General features: G+C 42.3%; 1 protein-coding gene across 3 annotated transcripts in view; it reads right to left on the reverse strand.

Annotated features, from left to right (window-relative positions):
- LOC124003628 (cadherin-4-like) overlaps nucleotides 1-22959 on the reverse strand; it is a 330661-nt gene that overhangs the window by 179187 nt on the left and 128515 nt on the right. For all 3 annotated transcript variants that reach the window (XM_046312049.1, XM_046312048.1, XM_046312047.1), the window contains exon 3: nucleotides 8193-8216. In XM_046312049.1, coding sequence (XP_046168005.1) covers nucleotides 8193-8216 — 24 coding nt within the window. The remainder of the gene's footprint in view (nucleotides 1-8192; nucleotides 8217-22959) is intronic.

Here is a 22959-nt window from a genome sequence, read left to right on the forward strand (position 1 = left end):
TTTTTCGTTTTGCCCAGGATCCCAGTAGATTAACTGTCACCATTGGCGTCGGCTAATGGGCATCTTAATAAATCAAATCAATCAATTTACCCCCATTACCCATGAAATTCCTAGTTTCAAAGCAACTGTTTTCTGGAAAATGTGCAGTACAATTTGCCCTATATGTCCCCCCACATGGGCCAGCCCACTAGCATTTAGAGTTCTAGTTAATGAGCTTCAACCTGTTGCCATTTGGGTGACAGTTGCAAAGACGCCCACACAGTACAGCGAGAGAGAGATACTGTAGCGATCAATGACGTGGTGCACATATCTGCACATTTGTGATGAAGTACACAACGTTGGGGAACCAATTTTGGATCGTGAGCACTACTTTCAGAACTACTGGCTAAAAAGTTATAGAGAATCCCAAAAGTTATAGAGAATCCCTTTAACAAATGATGTGTTGGATTCACATCTCCAACTCATCCTTCCCAAAAATAATGGGATTAAGCCAGTGGCTCAGATGGAACTATCCAAGCAGATAGATCTCCTTTAAATGTTGATATTTAAATGTTGTCAACCAAAAATAACTCAATATGACTTTTGTGAAACAAACTAATGTAACATTCAACATTAATATGATTGAAACATCCATGGTTACTGTTCAAGATAGCATGCATAGGTCGTCGCAGGTCTGTGGAGATCTTCACAATTGCTGTAATAATCTGTGCAGAATCTCAAGCGGCATTGATCACTTGCTCCATGTAGTTTTAATGTAAATCCAGGTAATTTGGTTCTGCTGTTGATGAAGCACAGTGATAACACATTAATCAGTTGTATAAATAAATACAAATACGATCTTGTATTCCGATTTGAACTTTTCTGTGCTTTAAATGACTGATCGCACAATGATAGAAATTTGGGTGACAACTAAAATGGGTGAGTGGGTGAAAATACTGTACGTTGTAATCTCATTGATCAACGCCTCAACCAAATATTACCCAATTATCCATGTTGAAATGACATGTGGGACAGTGTGCCCCAGTGGATTCACACTGAACTCTTTCTCCTAAAATACTCTACTCTAATTATAGGTTAAAATAGTGGGCTAATATTGATCTATAAAACTCAACTAAGAAGAGTTACGATGAGTCACTCCACTAATGAGGGGAAATTGCTTTTGTATTGACATGAATATAGAGCATTAAGAATATCCACTGTGTTTCTGGTGTGTGTATGTTTTCAACACAGACCCAAATCCACATGGCTGAGGACGCCCTAGTCCTCCCGGTTTCCTGTCCCCTCTCATCTGAATGACCAAAAGGGGGTTATTCACTGATCAAGCTTCTCTGGGTCCTGTTTGATAAATCCAGACCGCTTGGAGGTTGAAGCTTGCAGCCATTAGGCTTTCTTCTCTGTCTCACTTCTCTTTGAGTCTCCCTGTCTTTGTAAATGGACCGATAGTACATCTGGTCCCTATTCAGTGAGGACCCACAACTGAGAGCTGAAGTTTAAGCTATGGGATCAAGTTGTTGCTGCTGCTTTTCTCTAAAATATGCTTTCTATTGTCTCAATACTTTTTTTGTGACTGATGGGTATGGCATTTTCACCACCATATCTTAGGCCTCTGAAGAGGCTATGGCTGGAGTTTTGACAGTATGTTTAAATTAAAGTTAGGGTACAGGGTTACAATTTAAATTGGGCTGGAAGTAGGTGCTTTCCACACAAACAGACTGTCATTATCGAGATTGTTTGTTTCCTGCTTTATAGGCATTTCTCTTTGCAAATTCCAAGACGAACCATCTGCCATACGTCCTGAGTGACTTCACTTCAATTGCTCTCTGTGACTGTCTTTAGGAGCCCTAAATCTAGCTGAGAAAAACACTTTTAATTGGCATTGAGGGGGAAGAGGGTCAGAAGGCCTACCAATCCACCACATTTCAGAGAAAGCCAGAGCAAAAGATCAAGCAACATATCTTCTGCTTAGGTGGCGAGTGCCAAAAGCAAACCCACACAAATCCACAGACAGCAAGATGATCAAACCAAAAGAGAAGAAAATGTACTTACATTATCGAGCGTCATTAAAGTGTGCATGTGGAACATTTACACAATAAAGTGTGTTAAAAACAGCACCAGGCGCACTCTGGGCGGAGTGGTCCAGGTAAATCAACCTCAATATCACTGAGCTGTGAATCCTCCCCCACACTGTAGTCTGCTCTGGAGTTCTAGAGCTAGATATAGTACTGTCAGATCACTTGATAGCTGTATTAGAGATCTACAAACCTACATTTCATAGCAGGACCCTGGAGCTAGTCCACTCCAGCAGGCAATTAGGCAATTTCAGCAGACCACTTGGAGAGCAGAGCAGCACCACAATAAGGCTGACAGAAATGGTCTTCCTGACACATGAAAGTAAAGCAGGGCCAGGGCTTTTCTTTCTTCAGTGCCTGGGCTCCTGGACATTGTGTTCTTGTTCAGTGGGTCTGGAGACATTAGCTTCTGTTGTTGCAGTAGGTTTGACGACATTTCTCAGCCCATTAGCTACTCTTTCTGCCCAAACATCTACTCAAAGCTACAGTGAGAGCAGCACTTTCAAGGCAACACTAGATATTTCTGTTGAGGAGCTGATGAAAGAGAGAGTTTCTGTGGATTCAAATTATTTTACATTGCTCTCAAGGATAGATACAGAATTAATCAGAGAGCCTAGAGGAAAATCACCTTTAATCTCAACGCAATACTGTTCCAATCTGAGAATGGATAGTTTATGTATTGCATTAGCCCTGTGAAAGGATATTTGCAGTGCTCAATTTCCCATGCATTCCTCTCCAAATAAAAATACATGGCTAATGAATGTCTGATGTATCTGAAAATACTGTATGACCTTTATATTTGAATATGAAGCATTCAGAGAACATAAAGGGACTGAGATGGGAATAAATGTAGCCTCTCAGCTGTTTTGTTTTGCACTAAGCAATATATGGCTCCATGTTCTATGTGTTTACAGATGTTGTTTGCTCCCCCATTCAGTCCTGACAGAGTTAAGGCAGTTTCCAGTGCAGATGATGGGGCTGAACAATTTGCTCGGCTGACAGAAAAAAAACATATAAATCCGGAGACTACAGATTAAGGCACTAAAACCAGCCCGGCTCAACATTTTATCTTAACACAATTACACCTAGGACTCCTGGTACAGCCAATTAAGCAGAGAGAGAAAGTTCCCAGCCACTTGACAATGAGTAGGGTGTCCACCCACTCTGCCCAGGGTGGGTGAAAATGCGCTTTGATGATGACATTTCACTTCCTTATGTTTTAAAATACATTTAACCAAGACAGATGATTCTTACTGTTTTGAATCGTTCAGTGGGGCCTAACGTATCTTTAAAATTATATCCAAAAAGTCGGATTTCATAACCTAATACATCCGATAATAAACACAAAGCTCTGTTGACAGAGCGGTGAGGCTTAATCGCCGAGGATTTGAGGATTTAACATTTTGTGGTCGTCGTCTTCCAAGTTATTTCTGCAGGTCACAAATTGCAAAATTAGCATGACATGAGCTGAATTAAATGTACATGGTTTTGAAAATAAAAAGCTGTTTTTCAGCCTTGGGTGAATTTTGACTCGTTCTATTGTCCAGCCTATAGATAGCCAGAGAGAATTTACGAAAGCACCCAAATGTCCATTGAGAAAGCACAACGACTATACCATTTAGCTAAGCTAAGAACGATGAGAATAATTAAGTCAAAAAAACCTTGTGTAATTAGATAGCCTATAGTTAATATACTGGCAAGTTTGATGTATAACTACTAATGTTAGGTAGCTAGCTAAAATAGCGGTATATACTACTGTAATGATATGCTATGTGGTTCGTAAGGACAGTGTAGCTAACAAATTGTCAGCCAACATAACAAGTAAGGTAACTTATTTAAAAAGTCATTACTTTATGACATTGAGTAGCAAGCTACCCTTTGGTTGTTAGGGCAAATCTGGTCTGTGATACAGGGGGTTTCACTCCTAGCTCGGCTATTAGACTATTCTTTAGTGAAGGTTGAAAAGTCTATTGTTCAGCTATTAGCCCTCCTCCCCAATTTGCAACAAATTGTTGTTCCCATCTCATTCCTTTCCCTTTTCCAAGCGTCATCATTCTGCTCATGAGTGGCTCGCTTGTGGGTGTGCTGTCAGGATATGGCAGCATCTTCGGTTGTGCGTCAAGAATTCTGCATACAGTAGCACGTTTGTATGAAGGTGTGGTTATTCACAGGCAAATTGTTATATGTTATGGAGGTACATTTGTGTCTATTTGTCGAGAGCAAAATCTTTTTTTATTTTCAATCAAAAATAATTGTTCTGAAAGCATCTTTTTTTCAACAGAAAGGAAGTCCTTGGCACAATAAAGTTATTATATTCTACTCTGTCCATATGTAACAGTATAGCTTCTGTCCCTCTCCTCGCCCCTACCTGGGCTCAAACCAGGGACCCTGTGCACACATCACAACAGCCACCTTCGAAGCAACGTTACCCATCTCTTCAAAAAAGCCGCAGCTTTTGCAGAGCAAGGGGTATCAACTACTTCAAGGTCTCAGAGCATGTGACGTCACCGATTGAAACGCTATTAGCGCACACCCCGCTAACTAGCTAGCCATTTCACACCGGTTACACATAGGCTTGTAACTCCTAAGTCCTGCAGTGCAAGCTCGCAACTTTTAAAGGAGGAACCAGTGTATGCAGTGTGTTAGACCATTGCACCACTCAGGCGTTGTACAATGTGACCTGTTGGGATTGGCCTACAGTACTTCAGTAAGAGCAAAATAATCCTAATAAAATAATAAAAACCTTAGTGTAACAACAGTTTTACTAAGTAATACTGAAGTCGTTCACAATTATCAGTTTCTATTTAGGTTCATGTCGCCCATTCATTGTCAGTTAGAGACACAGTAGGACACAAAAGCATAATCAGTGCTCTAACCCCCCCTTGAGCTGGTCTGGAGCAAAGAAGTGGTGACGCAGGGTACCGTACTAAACCACAAATTGCCTCTAAGTCCCGCAGCATAATACTACAACTTTTCGTGGAGCAACACTGTACTTCCTGCTTTAGTTTTTGCTTGTAAGCAGGTGGGGGAGAGCTTTGTGTGCATCTCTGTGTGTGGAGTAAAGCTGGTCTAGAGTTTTTTCCCCTCTGGTTGCACATGTAACATGCTGGTAAAAATTTGGTAAAACTGATTTGTTTGCCTGCATTAAAGTCCCCGGCCACTAGAAGCGCCACCTCTGGGTTAGCATTTTCTTGTTTGCTTATGACCTTATAGAGTTGAGTGCAGTCTTTGTGCCAGCATCGGTCGGTGGTGGTAAATAGACAGCTATGAATAATATAGATGAGAAGTCTCTTGGTAGATAGTGTGGTCTAAAGATTTTGTGAATAACACGTAGGCTTCTACTTCCAGAATAAACATACTATATACATTTATGGACACAATCTAGTTTACAATTTTGTTTGTTTTTAGCCCCGGCCTTCCTCTATTTCTGATGTCCATCCAGTTTGATTTCTATTTGCCATATATTAGTAACTGTGCTCTTTAACAAAAGTTCTGAACCTATATACATTTTACATACACAGTATGTTTTACATTTGTTATCTTGCTGTTATTAGTCCCACCCTTCAGCTCCATTCAACCCCTTTCATCTATCTCTTAACACCATCCATATTGGATTTCTGTTTGTAATATATTTTTCTACTGTCCTGGGATGCTTCACTAAAGTAATGAAATTGTTTAATTTCATAGTTTTTTGGTCTCTCTGAAGGCCTAAGTCCTATAGTCACTGACACATTCAATCAAGTGTACCACTCACATGCATTCACACCCGGTCGGCAGTGTGTGGTAGGCCATGTGCTTTAGTCAGTATAGAGAGTGATAAGCTGGATCTCTCTCTTCCTCTCCCCTGGCTGCCTCCTAGCAGCAGTGTACAAAGGGCCAAGGGCACAGAGACCTTGGCCTAATCTCCTCTCACTCTTTCATCTGCCTTTCATTACTTATTTCATACCTCTCTCCCTCTGAAACACAGTATCATTCAAATTATTTGATAGGTGATAGGTGACGGAAAGGCAAGAGAGAAATCATGCCCTATTCCCTCTGTCTTCCTCCCCCTCTCAGAGATCACATAGCTGCACATCTCATTGCTCTGTCCTTCTATGGACCATGTGGAGATGAAATGAAGCCCATTATAGTTAGCTGTATAAAGACAAAGTGAAATTGGGCAGGAGATCCAGCAGGCTGCTTTAAAGAGGAAATCATTAGAGACAAAGCAGGCCAATTGGCTAAATAGGGCAGAGTGAATATATCCTGTACACAGTGCTTGACTTGGGCTGGAGCGGTCCGGAGCGGCATACCAGCACATCCAATATTTGGGGAACTGCGCAGATCTATAAAACAAAGTAGCCTATCACCGGACTGGATTCTCACACAGAGTCAAAAAAAGATTGATCAAAGCGGAATGAAGATGGGATCTGTATTTACTAGCTATGGAGAGTTGACATTTATATCCTGATTCCGCTAGTCTGTGAATCCGGTGTATGGGTGGGTGCCTGTAGACTTCCAGTTTGAGAATGCGCACATTGAGAATGTGCCATGCCTGAATGAGCAAGTTGTCGAATGAGGGTTCTTATGGTCATGAAAATGTCATCCTGTTCAGCAAGGTGATGTTAAGTTCATGTTAAGTTTATGTAACCGATGTGAAATGGCTAGCTATTTAACGGTGGTGTGCGCTAATAGCATTTCAATCGGTGACATCACTCGCTCTGAGACCTGAAGTAGTTGTTCCCCTTGCTCTGCAAGGGCTGTGGCTTTTGTGGCACGATGGGTAACGATGCTTTTTGGGTGCCTGTTGTCGGTGTGTGCAGAGGGTCCCTGGTTCGAGCCCAGGGCGAGGGGACGGACAAAATTTAAAATGTTACATTTACATACTGCACATTCAAATTTTTCTAATATTTGTCCTTACACATTCTTCTATAATATTACGCTTATTTATTGAAAATAAGGTATACCATTTCATTGGCTAATAAGCTATACTGTACCACCTTATTGTATCCCAACAATGGGATTTACATAGACTTTTAGCGAACTCATAAAAATCTGTCTGTGATATTGAAGCGATATTGTTCGACCTTAAAATATGATAACTATGCAACAGAACAGATGAACATGAATGACACCTACTAAACTATGATTCTAGTCTTCTGATCCGCTGGATCATACCTCAATAACCCAGCATCCAGCATCAATAGCCCAGCAGTTTTAAAAGAAAACAACCCGACTAAGTAACCTACTGCCTGCAAACCAGCAGTTGGGTCAAGCAAACAACCCAACATGTTTTAGAGTCTACTGGGTGTGCAGGCTTTTTTTTCACGCTCCACTCTAACACCACATTGCAGTCTAAACGTCAGCTGCTCAACAGAACCTTGATAAGCAGACTCGGTGTGTTTCAGGGCTGGATTAAAAGCCTGCACACCCAGTAGCTCTCCAGGTGGTTGACCACTTGTTTTATACAGTAGCCTAACAGTGCAGTTATTCTACTTTGTGGGGGGTTAAGTGCCTTGATTAATGGCACAACGGCAGGAGATAGCAGGCCTAAATGGGATCAGAGACCAACAGCATTCTAGTGTCAATACCACATTTATGTAACTTCTTCACGTAGGCTACATAGAGACGCCACCAATTATTGGTCATTGAAATTTGGTTAGAAGTCATGGAAAAGCCATGAAATTCCATCTGTCAAAATGTGTATGAACCCTTAATAGTCAATAATCAGAGATCTTCTATAGCTTAATGTTATTTGTGAATTTCTGTGAACATAGTCAAATGGACCGTCTTGAAAAAAGACAGCTCCTGCACCTCTTTCATCCCAAGTCAAGCACTGCCTGTACATGCAAGGAAAATATGCCAAATTCAAATTCTGATCGGCCACATCGGTCCAGCACTGCTGTTTTGGTAATTACATTCGGTAATTTATTTTCCCTTTTCAAAACTGTTGTAACATGAAATGTGATGAAGAGGAAATTGGCTTCCTACTGATGCACATGATGTTCTGTGCTCACGGCATCAAACTCCCCCTGAGACAAACACCTAAAAACAGCTCTTTGCACATCCACAAAAACATCTCCAATCTGGCGCAGTCAAATCAGCCAAATCTAAATCAGGGAAACATGCCTCTGCAGTACTTACCACGTTCACTCGATAGGCTGGTGTCTGTCAGGGAGAGAGAAGAGAGAGATGAAGAGAGAGAGAGAGAGAGAATACAACAATTAGAACACAGCATGCTAGCTATCAAGCTGCCATACAAACTTGTGTCATTGTTGAACAACAGAGAGTGGTTAAGGAAACAGAAACAACAGACAAATCACAGATCACACAGAATGGAAACCAGAACCAACAAATACACATCCTGCTTAGTGAGTTGCTGAGCAGTCATCTATCACTTCTATCATGAGGAAAGAAAAAGACATCCACACACTGTCATTCTCTTCAAATAAAGCACACGCTCTTGAAGTTTGGGTGACATAAGAACATGGAGCTATTGGAGCTCACTTCAAATAAACATGGAGCTCACTTCAAATAAAGAGCGCAATGTGCATACATTATGGTATGTTGTGTACTGCACACACTGCAATTCTACTGGAACAGTTTTCCTTACACTCCTTTTTCTTTACATTGCACTTAGAACCATCAACTGGAATAGACCCCAGTTATTGTGATGTCTATAATGTGATATCGGTCTCACAATAAAACGCAGTGAATTTCACGACACGCTACATTTATTTACATCTTTAGGTCTTTATTTAGGCAAAAATAAAGACAAAGATCCAGCTGGATGAGGAGAGAAGCAGCCAGGTGTTTGTGTTCTAGACAGTTTCTCTTTATGCCTTCTGCCCCTCTGATGCCCTCGAACGGAGAAGCTGCACACAGATTTGACGAGGGACAATTTCCATGAATGCTGTTTTGCATTCATTGACCTCATTTCTGCGTCACAGGAAGTCTGGAGCGCTGGCGACAACACCCCCTGCCAGTCCACCCCTGCTCACCAATGTGACCCTCAAATTGCTGTTTAATCACAGCAAAACACTTTGTAGCACAATTGTAGAACACTAGTAACTGTGACTGGCATGAATGCAGAATCTAAATGTGCCCCAAAGAGAGAGAAGGTTGCCATGCTGAGGGGAAAACATGGCCAATAATGTACTATACTGTGTCTCTCTATGCTTTGTTTGTTAGGCTGTTTATGAATACAATTATTTTCAGAGCATCTATTGACTTACGCATGGTGCAGAGTTAGCATCAAATTATGAAATGCATTAACAAGATTAGCATCCTAGCAACATTTGAGTCATTAGCAGACACGCTTATCCAGAGCCACTTACAATTAATGCATTCATCTTAAGACAGATAGGTGGGACAACCACATTTCACAGTCGTAGTAAGTACAAGTACATTTTTCCACAATAATGAAATTATCAGCAAAGGCAGTGCTAGTAGGAAAGACAAGCTCAGTTTTTTTGGGGGGGGGGGGATGAGCAACTTGTGAAACGTGTGTATAGAAACTTGTGTATTTTGTACAACCAAGTAAAGAGTATTTTTAGAACCAAAACAAACAAGAAACATCCAAACAAACTATAAACTGTCGATTTCTAGGCCCTAAACATTTTGTAATGTGTCCCGCCTCTCTCTTCTAGCGCTTGCAAAGGCATCTCTTTCCACCCCCTACATAACTCCTAGCACCTTTTCAATAATTCATCTCCCTCTGTTAAGGATTCAGCCTGCACTGCACTTGCCAGTATCCCCACAAATTGGCAGGCAGCCTCATATTTGGCATACCCGTGGCAGCCTAGCGCTGCTCTCTCTCCTCTGTAGGCCTTGCAGCCGTCCCCTTGAGAAGACTCAAGCTGACTGTCCTGCTCCCAGTCTCCCATAGTGAGCCAGGGCTGCCTGTCTTATATTCAAGCCTCCCACTGAGGGGCCGGGCCCTCTTCCACAGCCTATTAACAGGTTCTAGACTGGAACATGATAGATCCTTTAACAGTGTGTGATTTGGAAGTTAATATATTGAGCATTAACATTTACCACAGGGCTTCATAAGGGCTTCAGACAGGCAGCCAATAGTACTGTCCCCTCAACATCATGTGTCCTGTTCCTGTGTTTGGTCTCCTACCGCCAAGTTGTGATGTCTGGACACAGCTTAGCACTCACCGTAACTCCCCTAACTCACCGTAACATCCCCTGTCTCACACATCCCCCACCTTTATAATCTATATGCACTGACGGTTTGACGCTGACTAACCTATGCTCCCGAGTCCCAGGAATTGTAATCAATGTACAATTGATAGAATGTATAACATATGGAATGAAAATACTAGTCTCACAATAAAGTAGGATATTGATGAATCACTGTATTGCATTGAGCTGTGGTCACAATGCATTACCTACTAGAGGCATTACAGAGAGATGTGCTGCTGGGACAAAATAAGACACAGGAAGGGATGATGCATACTTCCTCTCATTACAACTCCAGGGAAAAAGGTCAGAGCTATTAATTTCCTCCATCAATTAGAGAAACACATCTTTGTGCCTCTGAAAGCCCAGCATTACATCCACATTTGATGTGTGATTTCCTGTCTGTGTGTGGTTAGTCAGAGAGGTTGATGGCTGCCCAGAGACTTGGGCAGAGTGAATGTCCCCAACATTAATATTACATGTGTACTGAGGATGCAAGCACCATTCAGTTCTCACTAAAGAGTGAGGAACTCTGCTCTGCTGTAGCTTATGTGAAAGCTTGATTGACATCTCACTGGCAGAAAAATTTACAGGTAGTCTGCTTCAGTGTAAGTCTCCACACACCATACAGCAGCTTCAGTGTTAGTCTCCACACACCATACATCAGATGGAAGCTACCACCTGACGCCCTGTGTCTGTGCTTGTGTGTGTGTGTGTGCATGTGCATGTGCGTGTGAGAGAGAGAGTGTGTGTGTGTGTGTGTGTGTGTGTGTGTGTGTGTGTGTGTGTGTGTGTGTGTGTGTGTGTGTGTGTGTGTGTGTGTGTGTGTGTGTGTGTGTGTGTGTGTGTGTGTGTGTGTGTGTGTGTGTGTGTGTGTGTGTGTGTGTGTGTGTGTGTGTGTGTGTGTGTGTGTGTGTGTGTGAGAGAGAGAGAGAGAGAGAGGGAGAGAGATTGCGTATGTGTCCTCATTTCGTCATCTATTTTTTTTACTTTTCTTTATTCCGAATGCAGAACTACAATTTAAAAAAATGTTGGACTAATTGCACTTTAGCATGTACAGTACATGTAGCCTTATCCTGACATTTTTATTTTGCATTTTTTGTCTGTATGCATTGTGATTGCTGCAAAATGAACTCTCGTCATTGAGGACATTAAAGTTTTCTGAATCTGAATCATGCATAACAAATCTGGGTTTGACAATAACCCTTCAAAACCTAGTGTTGCCTAATTGCCAGAGAGTGTTCAGCTAATAAATAATGCATTTAAAAATCTAATCTAATTTAGCAAATGAATATGTCTACAAAACAATTAATCAGAGACCAAAAGTGTATTTACAAACAATCAATTATTCATAAAGTGAATGCTGGGTAAGTGGTCTCCTTCCCGGGTGAGATGCTGCCATAATTGGAGTGGGACTATAGGAGAGTGTGCGTCCGTGCGTGTGTTTGTGTGCATGTGTGTATTCAGTCCCCATGCTCCCAACTTCCGCCCAAACAAGAAGAGCAACAAAAGTGTCAGCTCATTACTGCGTAATGAGTTGTCTGATTAATACGGAAAATAGAAGCATTATTGTAGAGTGCTGTATGTTTAATTATTGTACTAAAGTGACTGAATAGAAGCACAATGGGGTAAAACATGTACATGCGTTCTAATATGGTAATAAGGCCCTAGAGGAGCAAATCAGGGCTATCAAGTACAGTGAAGACTTTTTATAATAATAATAATAATAATAATATTATTATATGCCATTTAGCAGAGGCTTTTATCCAAAGCGACTTACAGTCATGTGTGCATACATTCTACGTATGGGTGGTCCCGGGAATCGAACCCACTACCCTGGCGTTACAAGCGCCATGCTCTACCAACTGAGCTACAGAAGGACCACATAGGAAACAAAAGGTCTAAATGTATTGATGTGTGGTTGTTGATGTGCAGATATGTATCTGTTTACAATATGTACTTATCACAAGACATGTAATCTAGCCATTCTAAACATCTCTGATGATGGGTTATGTAATGAGTGATCTCTGAGCAAGCCATTCTAAACATCTCTGATGATGGGTTATGTAATGAGTGATCTCTGAGCAAGCCATTCTAAACATCTCTGATGATGGGTTATGTAATGAGTGATCTCTGAGCAAGCCATTCTAAACATCTCTGATGATGGGTTATGTAATGAGTGATCTCTGAGCAAGCCATTCTAAACATCTCTGATGATGGGTTATGTAATGAGTGATCTCTGAGCAAGCCATTCTAAACCTTTCTGATGATGGGTTATGTAATGAGTGATCTCGGAGCAAGCCATTCTAAACCTCTCTGATGATGGGTTATGTAATGAGTGATCTCTGAGCAAGCCATTCTAAACCTCTCTGATGATGGGTTATGTAATGAGTGATCTCGGAGCAAGCCATTCTAAACCTTTTTGATGATGGGTTATGTACTGAGTGATCTCGGAGCAAGCCATTCTAAACATCTCTGATGATGGGTTATGTAATGAGTGATCTCTGAGCAAGCCATTCTAAACATCTCTGATGATGGGTTATGTAATGAGTGATCTCTGAGCAAGCCATTCTAAACATCTCTGATGATGGGTTATGTAATGAGTGATCTCTGAGCAAGCCATTCTAAACCTTTCTGATGATGGGTTATGTAATGAGTGATCTCGGAGCAAGCCATTCTAAACCTCTCTGATGATGGGTTATGTAATGAGTGATCTCTGAGCAAGCCATTCTAAACTCTCTGATGATGGGTTATGTAATGAGTGATCTCTGAGCAAGCCATTCTAAACCTCTCTGATGATGGGTTATGTACTGAGTGATCTCGGAGCAAGCCATTCTAAACCTCTCTGATGATGGGTTATGTACTGAGTGATCTCTGAGCAAGCCATTCTAAACCTTTCTGATGATGGGTTATGTAATGAGTGATCTCTGAGCAAGCCATTCTAAACCTCTCTGATGATGGGTTATGTACTGAGTGATTCTCTCTGATGATGGGTTATGTACTGGAGCAAGCCATTCTAAACCTCTCTGATGATGGGTTATGTACTGAGTGATCTCTGAGCAAGCCATTCTAAACCTCTCTGATGATGGGTTATGTACTGAGTGATCTCGGAGCAAGCCATTCTAAACCTCTCTGATGATGGGTTATGTACTGAGTGATCACTGAAACAGAATCCATTGTTATTGTGGAATAAACTCCTAGACTGTTGAAGCTGGAGAGGGATGGTCTTATCTCTCTCTCTCTCGCTCTCTATTTCTCACTTGTTCTCTTTCTCACTCTCTCTGTCTGTTTTTCTCTTCCCATGTCTGTTCTTGTTCTCTCTCTCCATCTCCTATGCTGTCAGTCACCAGAATATGGAGGCTGTTGTGTGCACAGTGGTGGAACCTAGCCTGTGCTCTGTTTAAAATACTTCATAACACAGATAATAGGGCTCTTCAGGGGGCCACAGCGATAAACAGAACTCCCAAAATAATCACGTCCATGCACCAGAGTTCTTTTACAATGTCCTACCAAAATACCCATGCTGCCGCAGCATCACAGGCGGTAATGTTTCTCTGTCTGGCCACAAAGCAGATAGAAAATGAGTAAAAACAGTGTCACTGTGAATCAACAAAATATTATGTATTTGCAATGAAAATGAACATGTGTGCACACACACACATAAACAAACTGTTCTGTGTGGACCCCAGGAAGAGTAGCTGCAGCTTTTGCAACAGCTAATGGGGATCCTAATAAAATACCCTCAAAATATCAATACCAAACTGCATCATCTCTCCATCTCTTCGTTACATAAGCTGTTGTGGAGATAAAAAAAAGAAGCCAACAGATTGTGAGGGTAATTCAATTTCCTCCAGCAATGCTGGCTTCCAAATGGTCTCCATCAGTGAGCCAATCAGCAGCTGATTCAGTGATTTCCCCAGCTGGGCTTCCTCTTAGACAGGAAGCCAGAGAATCTCAGGCTCAGAGACAGAGACACAATGACAGGTCTGCTGGATCACTGGTTCAGCACCAATGGATAGAATTGCATATACAGTGGGGCAAAAAGTATTTAGTCAGCCACCAATTGTGAAAGTTCTTTGACTTAAAAAGATGAGAGGCCTGTAATTTTCATCATAGGTACACTTCAACTATGACAGACAAAATTAGATTTGTTTTTTAAATAATTGAATTTATTTGCAAATTATGGTGAAAATAAGTATTTGGTCACCTACAAACAAGCAAGATTTCTGGCTCTCACAGACCTTTAACTTATTCTTTAAGAGGCTCCTCTGTCCTCCACTCGTTACCTGTATTAATGGCACCTGTTTGAACTTGTTATCCGTATAAAAGACGCCGGTCCACAACCTCAAACAGTCACACTCCAAACTCCACTATGGCCAAGACCAAAGAGCTGTCAAAGGACACCAAAAACAAAATTGTAGACCTGCACCAGGCTGGGAAGACTGAATCTGCAATAGGTAAGCAGCTTGGTTTGAAGAAATCAACTGTGGGAGCAATTATTAGGAAATGGAAGACATACAAGACCACTGATAATCTCCCTCGATCTGGGGCTCCACGCAAGATCTCACCCCGTGGAGTCAAAATGTCCAGGCCCGTCTGAAGTTTGCTAGAGAGCATTTGGATGATCCAGAAGACGATTGGGAGAATGTCATATGGTCAAATGAAACCAAAATATAACTTTTTGGTAAAAACTCAACTCGTCGTGTTTGGAGGACAAAGAATGCTGAGTTGCATCCAAAGAACACCATACCTACTGTGAAGCATGGGGGTGGAAACATCATGCTTTGGGGCTGTTTTTCTGCAAAGGGACCAGGACGACTGATCCGTGTAAAGGAAAGAATGAATGGGGCCATGTTTCGTGAGATTTTGAGTGAAAACCTCCTTCTATCAGCAAGGGCATTGAAGATGAAACGTGGCTGGGTCTTTCAGCATGACAATGATCCAAAATACCAGCAACAGTGTGTGAAAACCTTGTGAATACTTACAGGAAACGTTTGACCTCTGTCATTGCCAACAAAGGGCTATTAACAAAGTATTGCGATAAACTTTTGTTATTGACAAAATACTGATTTTCCACCATAATTTGCAAATAAATTAAATTAAAAATCCTACAATGTGATTTTCTCAATTTATTTTCCTAATTTTGTCTGTCATAGTTGAAGTGTACCTATGATGAAAATTACAGGCCTCTCTCATCTTTTTAAGTGGGAGAACTTGCACAATTGTTGGCTGACTAAATACTTTTTTGCCCCACTGTATATAGGATTGTACAGTAGACAGTAAGGACAGGACTCTGTCATTGGAGTATCTGTGACACCCATGAATATTTGAGGATATGCATTATGACATGAATTCATGCACGGGGCATACATTTGTCCATTCATGACTAGGCCTATGTATGCATATTTATTATCATGTTTGCATAGAAATAAATGTCCAAACAACTTTAAAGTGATAGCTATGATATATCGTATAGCTTCTAAATAGACGGCGCCGAAGGAGATGGCTTCTGTTTTACGATTCCGTAACCAATTGTGCTATTGTGTATGGGTTTTTTTTGCGTTTTTTTTTTAGAGGAAGACCCTAAAATTGTCAAAGACTCCAGCCACCCTAGTTATAGACTGTTCTCTCTGCTACCGCACGGCAAGCTGTACCGGAGCGCCAAGTATAGGTCCAAGAGGCTTCTAAGCAGCTTCTACCCCCAAGCCATAAGACTAATAAACATCTAATCAAATGGCTACCCAGACTACTTGCATTGCCCCCCCCTCACCCTTTTACGCTGCTACTACTCTCCGTTATTATCTATGCATAAGTAATTTTAACAACTCTACCAACATGTATTTATTACCTTAATTACCTCGACTAACCGGTGCCCCTGCACATTTACTCTGTACCCGTATATAGCCTTGCTATGGTTATTTTACTGCTGCTTTAATTATTAATAATTTTCTTACTTTATCTCTTATTTTATAGGTATTTTTCTTAAAACTGCATTGTTGGTTAAGGGCTTGTAGTAAGCATTTCACTGTAAGGTCTACTATACCTGTTGTATTCGGTGCATGTTCTTTTATTTGATTTGATGTACTACTCATTACGGTGTCTCTGCTAAAGGAGAGTGTTTACCAAGTAGGGAAGGGCCCTGTATAATCGAATACCCAGATATCCAAACAACGAAAAATCTTTGTCTAAATTAAAATAAACAGTGTTACATTGTTACACACAAGGATATACTATGACATTTAAAGTGCTTAATTTAATGAAACAAACTCTTAGAATGTAGTGTTTAAATACAACGCATTGAGCAACTGCTGCTTCAGACATCACCTGGCTTTGATAGTCATTGTTTACAAATCAAATCAAAGTTGATTTGTCACGTGTGCCGAATACAGCAGGTGTAGACCTTACAGTGAAATACTTACTTACAGGCTCTAATCAATTGTGCAAAAAAAGGTATTAAAACAGTAAAAAGACAGGCTATATACAGTAGTGAGACAATAAAAGTAGCGAGGCTACATATAGACACCGGTTAGTCAGACTGATTGAGGGAGTACATGTACATGTAGATATGGTTAATGTAGATATGGGTGGTGGGTGGGACACAATGCAGATAGCCGGGTTAGCCATTGTGCGGGAGCGTTTTTGTCCTAGACTTGGCACTCTGGTACCTGCTTGCCATGCTGTAGTAGAGAACAGTCTATGGCTGGAGTCTTTGATCATTTTTAGGGCCTTCCTCTGACACCGCCTCCAGTGATGTACTGGGCCTTACGCACTACCCTCTGTAATGCTTTGCGGTCAGAGGCCGAGCAATTGCCGTACCAGGCAGTGATGAAACCAGTCAGGATGCTCTTGATGTTGCAGCTGTAGAACCTTTTGAGGATCTCAGGACTCATGCCAAATCTTTTTAGTTTCCTGAGGGGGAATAGGATTTGTCATGCCCTCTTCACGACTGTCTTGTTGTGTTTGGACCATTCTAGTTTGTTGTTGATGTGGACACCAAGGAACTTGAAGCCCTCAACCTGTTCCACTACAGCCCCGTCGATGACAATGGGGGCGTGCTCGGGCCTCCTCTTCCTGTAGTCCACAATCATGTCCTTAGTCTTGGTTATGTTGTTATTCTGGCACCACCGGCCAGGTGTCTGACCTCCTCCCTATAGGCTGTCTCGTCGTTGTCGGTGATCAGGCCTACCACTGTTGTGTCGTTAGCAAACTTAATGATGGTGTTGGAGTCATGCCTGGCCATGCAGTCGTGGGTGAACAGGGAGTACAGGAGGGGACTAAGCACGCACTCCTGGGGAGCTCCAGTGTTGAGGATCAGCGTGGCAGATGTGTTGATGGCAGATGTGTTGCGTGGCAGATGTGTTGATACCTTTCAGTTGCACACTGTATATGTAGCCTACACTTCTGAGGCCGCACAAAGTAATGCTTTATTCTTAAGCTAATTTTCTCTCTCGTGCTATGGGTTATGGGTTGCATTTGACATGGGAAGGCAGTTTACTATCATGCCCTCCCAACAACACTGACGACAGTATGCTATTTACCCCACTTCAAATAGTGATTAACCTACAGGCGCACACCAACCGAGGGTCCTCAAGACCGGGGGTGCTGTCGATGGGGGTTATTTTTTCATCAGGGTTTGCTGCAGCACCCTCAGCACCCCTACTTCCCGCGGCAATTGACATGACACAGATCAATTTAAAACACTTATCAGAAACTTTTTGAAACAGAATCAGTTCTATGATGGCAAACAGACTTCTCTTTCACCGTTGCTGTTAGCTTAGGCTACTGCAAAAAGTATCATTAGAAACTCGGTGGTTCAAGCCCTGAATGCAAATTGGCAGACAGCCATGGTATATTGGGTATGACAAAACATTTCTTTTTACGGCTCAAATTATGTTAATAGCCGGTTTATAATAGCAATAAGGCACCTTGAGTTTGTCGTATATGACCAATATACCACGGCTAAGGGCTGTATCCAGGCACTCTGCTTTGTGTCGTGGATAAGAACAGCTCTAAGCCGTAGTAAATTGGCCATTTTGCGTCATTCTGATTAAAAAAATGAATTTTGACTATCCGGATAAAAACTTATGATATTAATTGAATAGTGAAATAATTTCAAATGCCAATCCATATTACCAAGCAGATTAACATGCCTCAGTCTGAGCATGCTTGTGTTGTGAGAGAAGCGTTGACTCGACAGTGGGTATTCCACTAGCCCTCTTTGTTGACATCCTCCCTCTGTTGAGTGAGCTGCGATGGGAGACATTGGCCTAGACATATGTTCTCTTTACCTCCCTCTCGTCTCCGCACTCTGCCTTCAGTGATGTGGGATGTTTATGGAGGAACACTTGGCTGTCTGGGGCCGGAGGGGGAGGCTGGGAGCGCGTGTCTACTCCCTCCCTAAGCTCCACTTTGGGTTCTCTGCATTTTAACAAAACATCTGGCTTTGTCAGGACGAGTTAATCACAGCTGGGACTCTAACACGATCTGCTCTCTCACTGTGTTTGCTGTGTGTATTAGGGGTATGCACTGTGCATTGGTGTGAGTGTGGTCTGGTGTCTGCGGAGAAAATCAAATCAAATTGTATTTGTCACATGCGCCAAATACAACAGGTGTAAACCTTACAGTGAAATGCTTACTTACAAGCCCTTAACCAACAATGCATTAAGATGTTTTTAGAAAAAAATAGATAAGTAAAAAATAGAAAATAAAATGAACAAATAAACGGCAGCAGTAAAACAACAATAGCGGGGCTAAATACAGGGGGTACAGGTACAGAGTCAATGTGCGGGGGCACCGGTTAGTCGAGATAATTGAGGTAATATGTACATGTAGGTAGAGTTATTGCCGTGCTGCTTGCCTTGCGGTAGCAGAGACAACAGTCCATGACTAGGGTGGCTGGAGTCTTTAACAATTTTTAGGGCCTCCCTCTGACACCGCCTGGTATAGAGGTCCTGGATTGCAGGAAGCTTGTCCCCAGTAATGTTTTGGGCCTTACGCACTACCCTCTGTAGTGCCTTGCGGATGGAGGCCGAGCAGTTGCCATACCAGGCAGTGACGCAACCAGTCAGGATGCTCTCGATGGTGCAGCTATGGAACCTTTTGAGGATCTGAGGACCCATGCCAAATCTTTTCAGTCTCCTGAGGGGGAGTAGATTTTATAGTTCAAACAGCCTACTAGATGACATCTTGTTCATATCATCGTCAGAATAATCTACAGCATCTTGTTCAGACTGGCTGTCATTAGCTGTGGTGGTGTTGGTGGTGATGATGATGACAGTGATGATGACTCAGTGACGTTGTCTAAAACACTTCCTCTCTATGTTAATACTGCACAGCCTCAGGACTCAGAGAGAACCTCTCTCTTTGTGTGTTGCTCTCTCTCTCTCTCTCTCTCTCTCTCTCTCTCTCTCTCTCTCTCTCTCTCTCTCTCTCTCTCTCTCTCTCTCTCTCTCTCTCTCTCTCTCTCTCTCTCTCTCTTCCTTTTTCTCTCTCACTCTGTCTTCCTCTCACTCTCCACACTAATCTCATTTCTCACCAGCTCATATTAAATAGATGTCTGTCATTATAGCTGGTGGAGGGGTAAGAGATAAAAGGAGGGAGGTCCCCTGGTCACACCACAGGCAGGGAGGGACAGAGTGAGGCAGAGAGAAGAACAAGCAGGGATGGAGGGAGGTAGAGAGGGAGGACGCAAAGGGATGTCTAGTAGACAGTGAGAGAGCACACTCCTCCCTTCCTCTCTCCATCTGACAGAATACTCCACCGTCTCTGCTCCTCCACACTTCCTCTGCAGATAAACAAGGCCAAAGCCAGGGTGAGGCAGACTTGATCGATCACTCAGAATGTGTGTGTGTGTGCGTGCGTGTGTGTGCATGTCCGTGCATGTGTATATGCATGTGTGTGTTTGAGAGAGAGAGATAGGGAGAGAGTAACATAGAGAGAAATTAGCAGTATGTGTAGGAGGAGAAAAGCGTCTTTATGCCTGAGGAGTTTTGCATCAGGCATCAGGTGTCAAAAGATCCTAGTCCCCATCTCTTTTCCAGCCCACTGGGTGCAGCTATCCCCACAAAGACCACAGTGACAACAAAGACAGTCTCAACAGCACACAGTGCACAACCAGCTCTGGTCTACTCCAGGTCTTAACAGGAGTGATCTCCTACTCCCCATGGGCTCCATTCAAAACCAGCAAACGAGCACTGTGTCAAACCACCAGGGACTAATCTCAGCAGCAGAGCAGTAATATCCACCCACCATGTGTCTATTATAGGAGCTAAGGGCTGCCATTAATCCCCCAGGTGTCCATTCCTGATCGTGCCATGGGAATTCTCCCCTCCACTGGGGCTGATCTAACCTGCCACGCTCCTTTATCAATCTCTCGGGGTCCATTAGCACGGAAGTGTGTCTAGAAGAAACTGTACAGTTAAACTGATGGGATTTAGTCACGTAGATAGCAGTTTCACAGTCAGTATGTTTAACTGAAAGGGTGCTCATCTGTGACTCCTCAGTGATACATTTACATAGAAGCCAATCTCTACTAAACATAACCCATGCATGTAGAGAATGGTTCAAATGTACTGACATTTCTTGTTGTGGCAATACTTTGATGTTGGCTAAGAGAACTATTCACCACTGATTATGTGCAGATGTCCATGTGAGTGAAGATGGCCCGAAATACTGTATAATATCGAGAAGGTTTTGTGACGAGATGGTTTTGTCTCCACCCTAACAATGGGAGTCGTTGTCCCAAAGGGGGAAGGCAGGCAATCTGCTTATCACTGTATTCTAGTTTGGACAGATTTTGACAGGAGTGGACCCTCTCACTTTGTCTCTTCCTCTCTGAGATGGCATCCATATCCTCTTGAAAATGTTCAATTCAACATATTATTTTTCAAACTGGTTCTTTAATTGAGCAAATCATCAGTCGTGATTCCTTCCTGACTCCTTCTACCTGGAGCCCTCGTTGAGCCAGGCAGCTGATTGGCTCCCTATAGATTGATTGGCTCCCTATGTTCTAATGAGGAGTGCTGTGTTGTGCTGAGAGCTTCCCTCCGTGTGGACCAATGAGAGTAACAGCAAGAGCAGGCTGGGCTTGGGAGGGTTGTTATCATTCGAAGTACAGAGGAAGGACCTCATGCCCCTTTCAGATCCTCCATTGATTTCTTCAGTCACACACCCAGAAACCATCTCTGGTAACACTTATTAAAGGAAAATGGAAGCAACAAAGGCAATGGGGGAGATTAGAGAACAATACAAAGATGACATAGGAGGTGATGGGCTCAACACTCTTCACCCTTGTGAAGGTCAGAGCGGGTGCTCAAATCATCAAAGACATGAAATGAGAACAGAAAGACAAGCACACTCCCCTTAGGAAGCCAGCTCCTACACTTCCCTACTCTAATCAAATAAAATACATGGTCACATAAAATACATAAAATACATGGTCACATACACATATTTAGCTGTTGTTATTGCGGGTGTAGCGAAATGCTTGTGTTTCTAGCTCCAAAAGTGCAGTAGTATCTAACAATTCACAACAGTACACACCAATCTAAAAGTAAAAGAATGGAATGAAGAAATCCATTAATATTAGGATGATCAATGTTGGAAATGCAATGACAAAAATACAGTAGAATACAGTATATACATATGAAATGAGTAAAGCAGATGTAAACATTATTAAAGTGATTAGTGTTCCATTATTAGAGTGACCAGTGATTCCATATCTATGTACATGGAGCAGCAGCCTCTAAGGTGCAGGGTTGAGTAACCTTGTGGTAGCCGGCTAGTGATGGCTATTTAACAGTCTGATAGCCTTGAGATAGAAGCTGTTTTTCAGTCTTTTGTTCCCAGGTTTGATGAACCTGTACTGATCTTGCCTTCTGGATGATAGCGGGGTGAACAGGCCATGGCTCAGGTGGTTGATGTCCTTGATGATCTTTCTGGCCTTTCTGTGATATCTGGTGCTGTAGGTGTCCTGGAGTTCAGGCAGTGTCCTCCCGGGGATTTGTTCGGGAGACTGCACCATTCTCTGGAGAGCCCTGCAGTTGCGGGCAGTGCAGTTGCCATACCAGGCGGTGATACAGCCCGACAGAATGTTTTCAATTGTGCATCTGTAAAAGTCTGTGAGGGTCTTAGGGGCCAAGCCGAATTTCCTCAGCCTGCTGAGTTGCGCTGTTGCGCCTTATTCACCACACTGTTTGTGTGGATGGACCATTTCAGATTGTCAGTGATGTGTACGCCGAGAAACTTAATCCAGCCGCTGTGTCAGATTTCAAAAAGGCTTTATGGTGAAAGCACACCATGCGATTATCTGAGGACAGCACCCCACATACAAAACTATGAAAAACCATTTCAACCAGGCAGGTGCGACATGAAAGTCTGAAATAGCGATATAAAAAATGCCTTACTTTTGATGATCTTCTTCTGTCGGCACTCCAAAAGGTCCCAGTTACATCACAAATGGTCATTTTGTTTGATAAATGTCCTTCTTTATATCCATAAATATGGCCTATTTATTGCCTACCTCCTCATGCCTTTTGCACACAATGTATATAGACTTTCTTTTCTCTACTGTGTCATTGTGTTATTGGCTTGTTTATTCTTTAGTCCATGTGCAACTCTGTGTTGTTGTCTGTGGCACATTGCTTTGCTTTATCTTGGCCAGGTCGCAGTTGCAAATGAGAACTTGTTCTCAACTAGCCTCATTGGTTAAATAAACATGAAAATA

This window comes from Oncorhynchus gorbuscha, linkage group LG18 (assembly GCF_021184085.1).
Source record: "Oncorhynchus gorbuscha isolate QuinsamMale2020 ecotype Even-year linkage group LG18, OgorEven_v1.0, whole genome shotgun sequence".
Taxonomy (NCBI): Eukaryota; Metazoa; Chordata; class Actinopteri; order Salmoniformes; family Salmonidae; genus Oncorhynchus; species Oncorhynchus gorbuscha.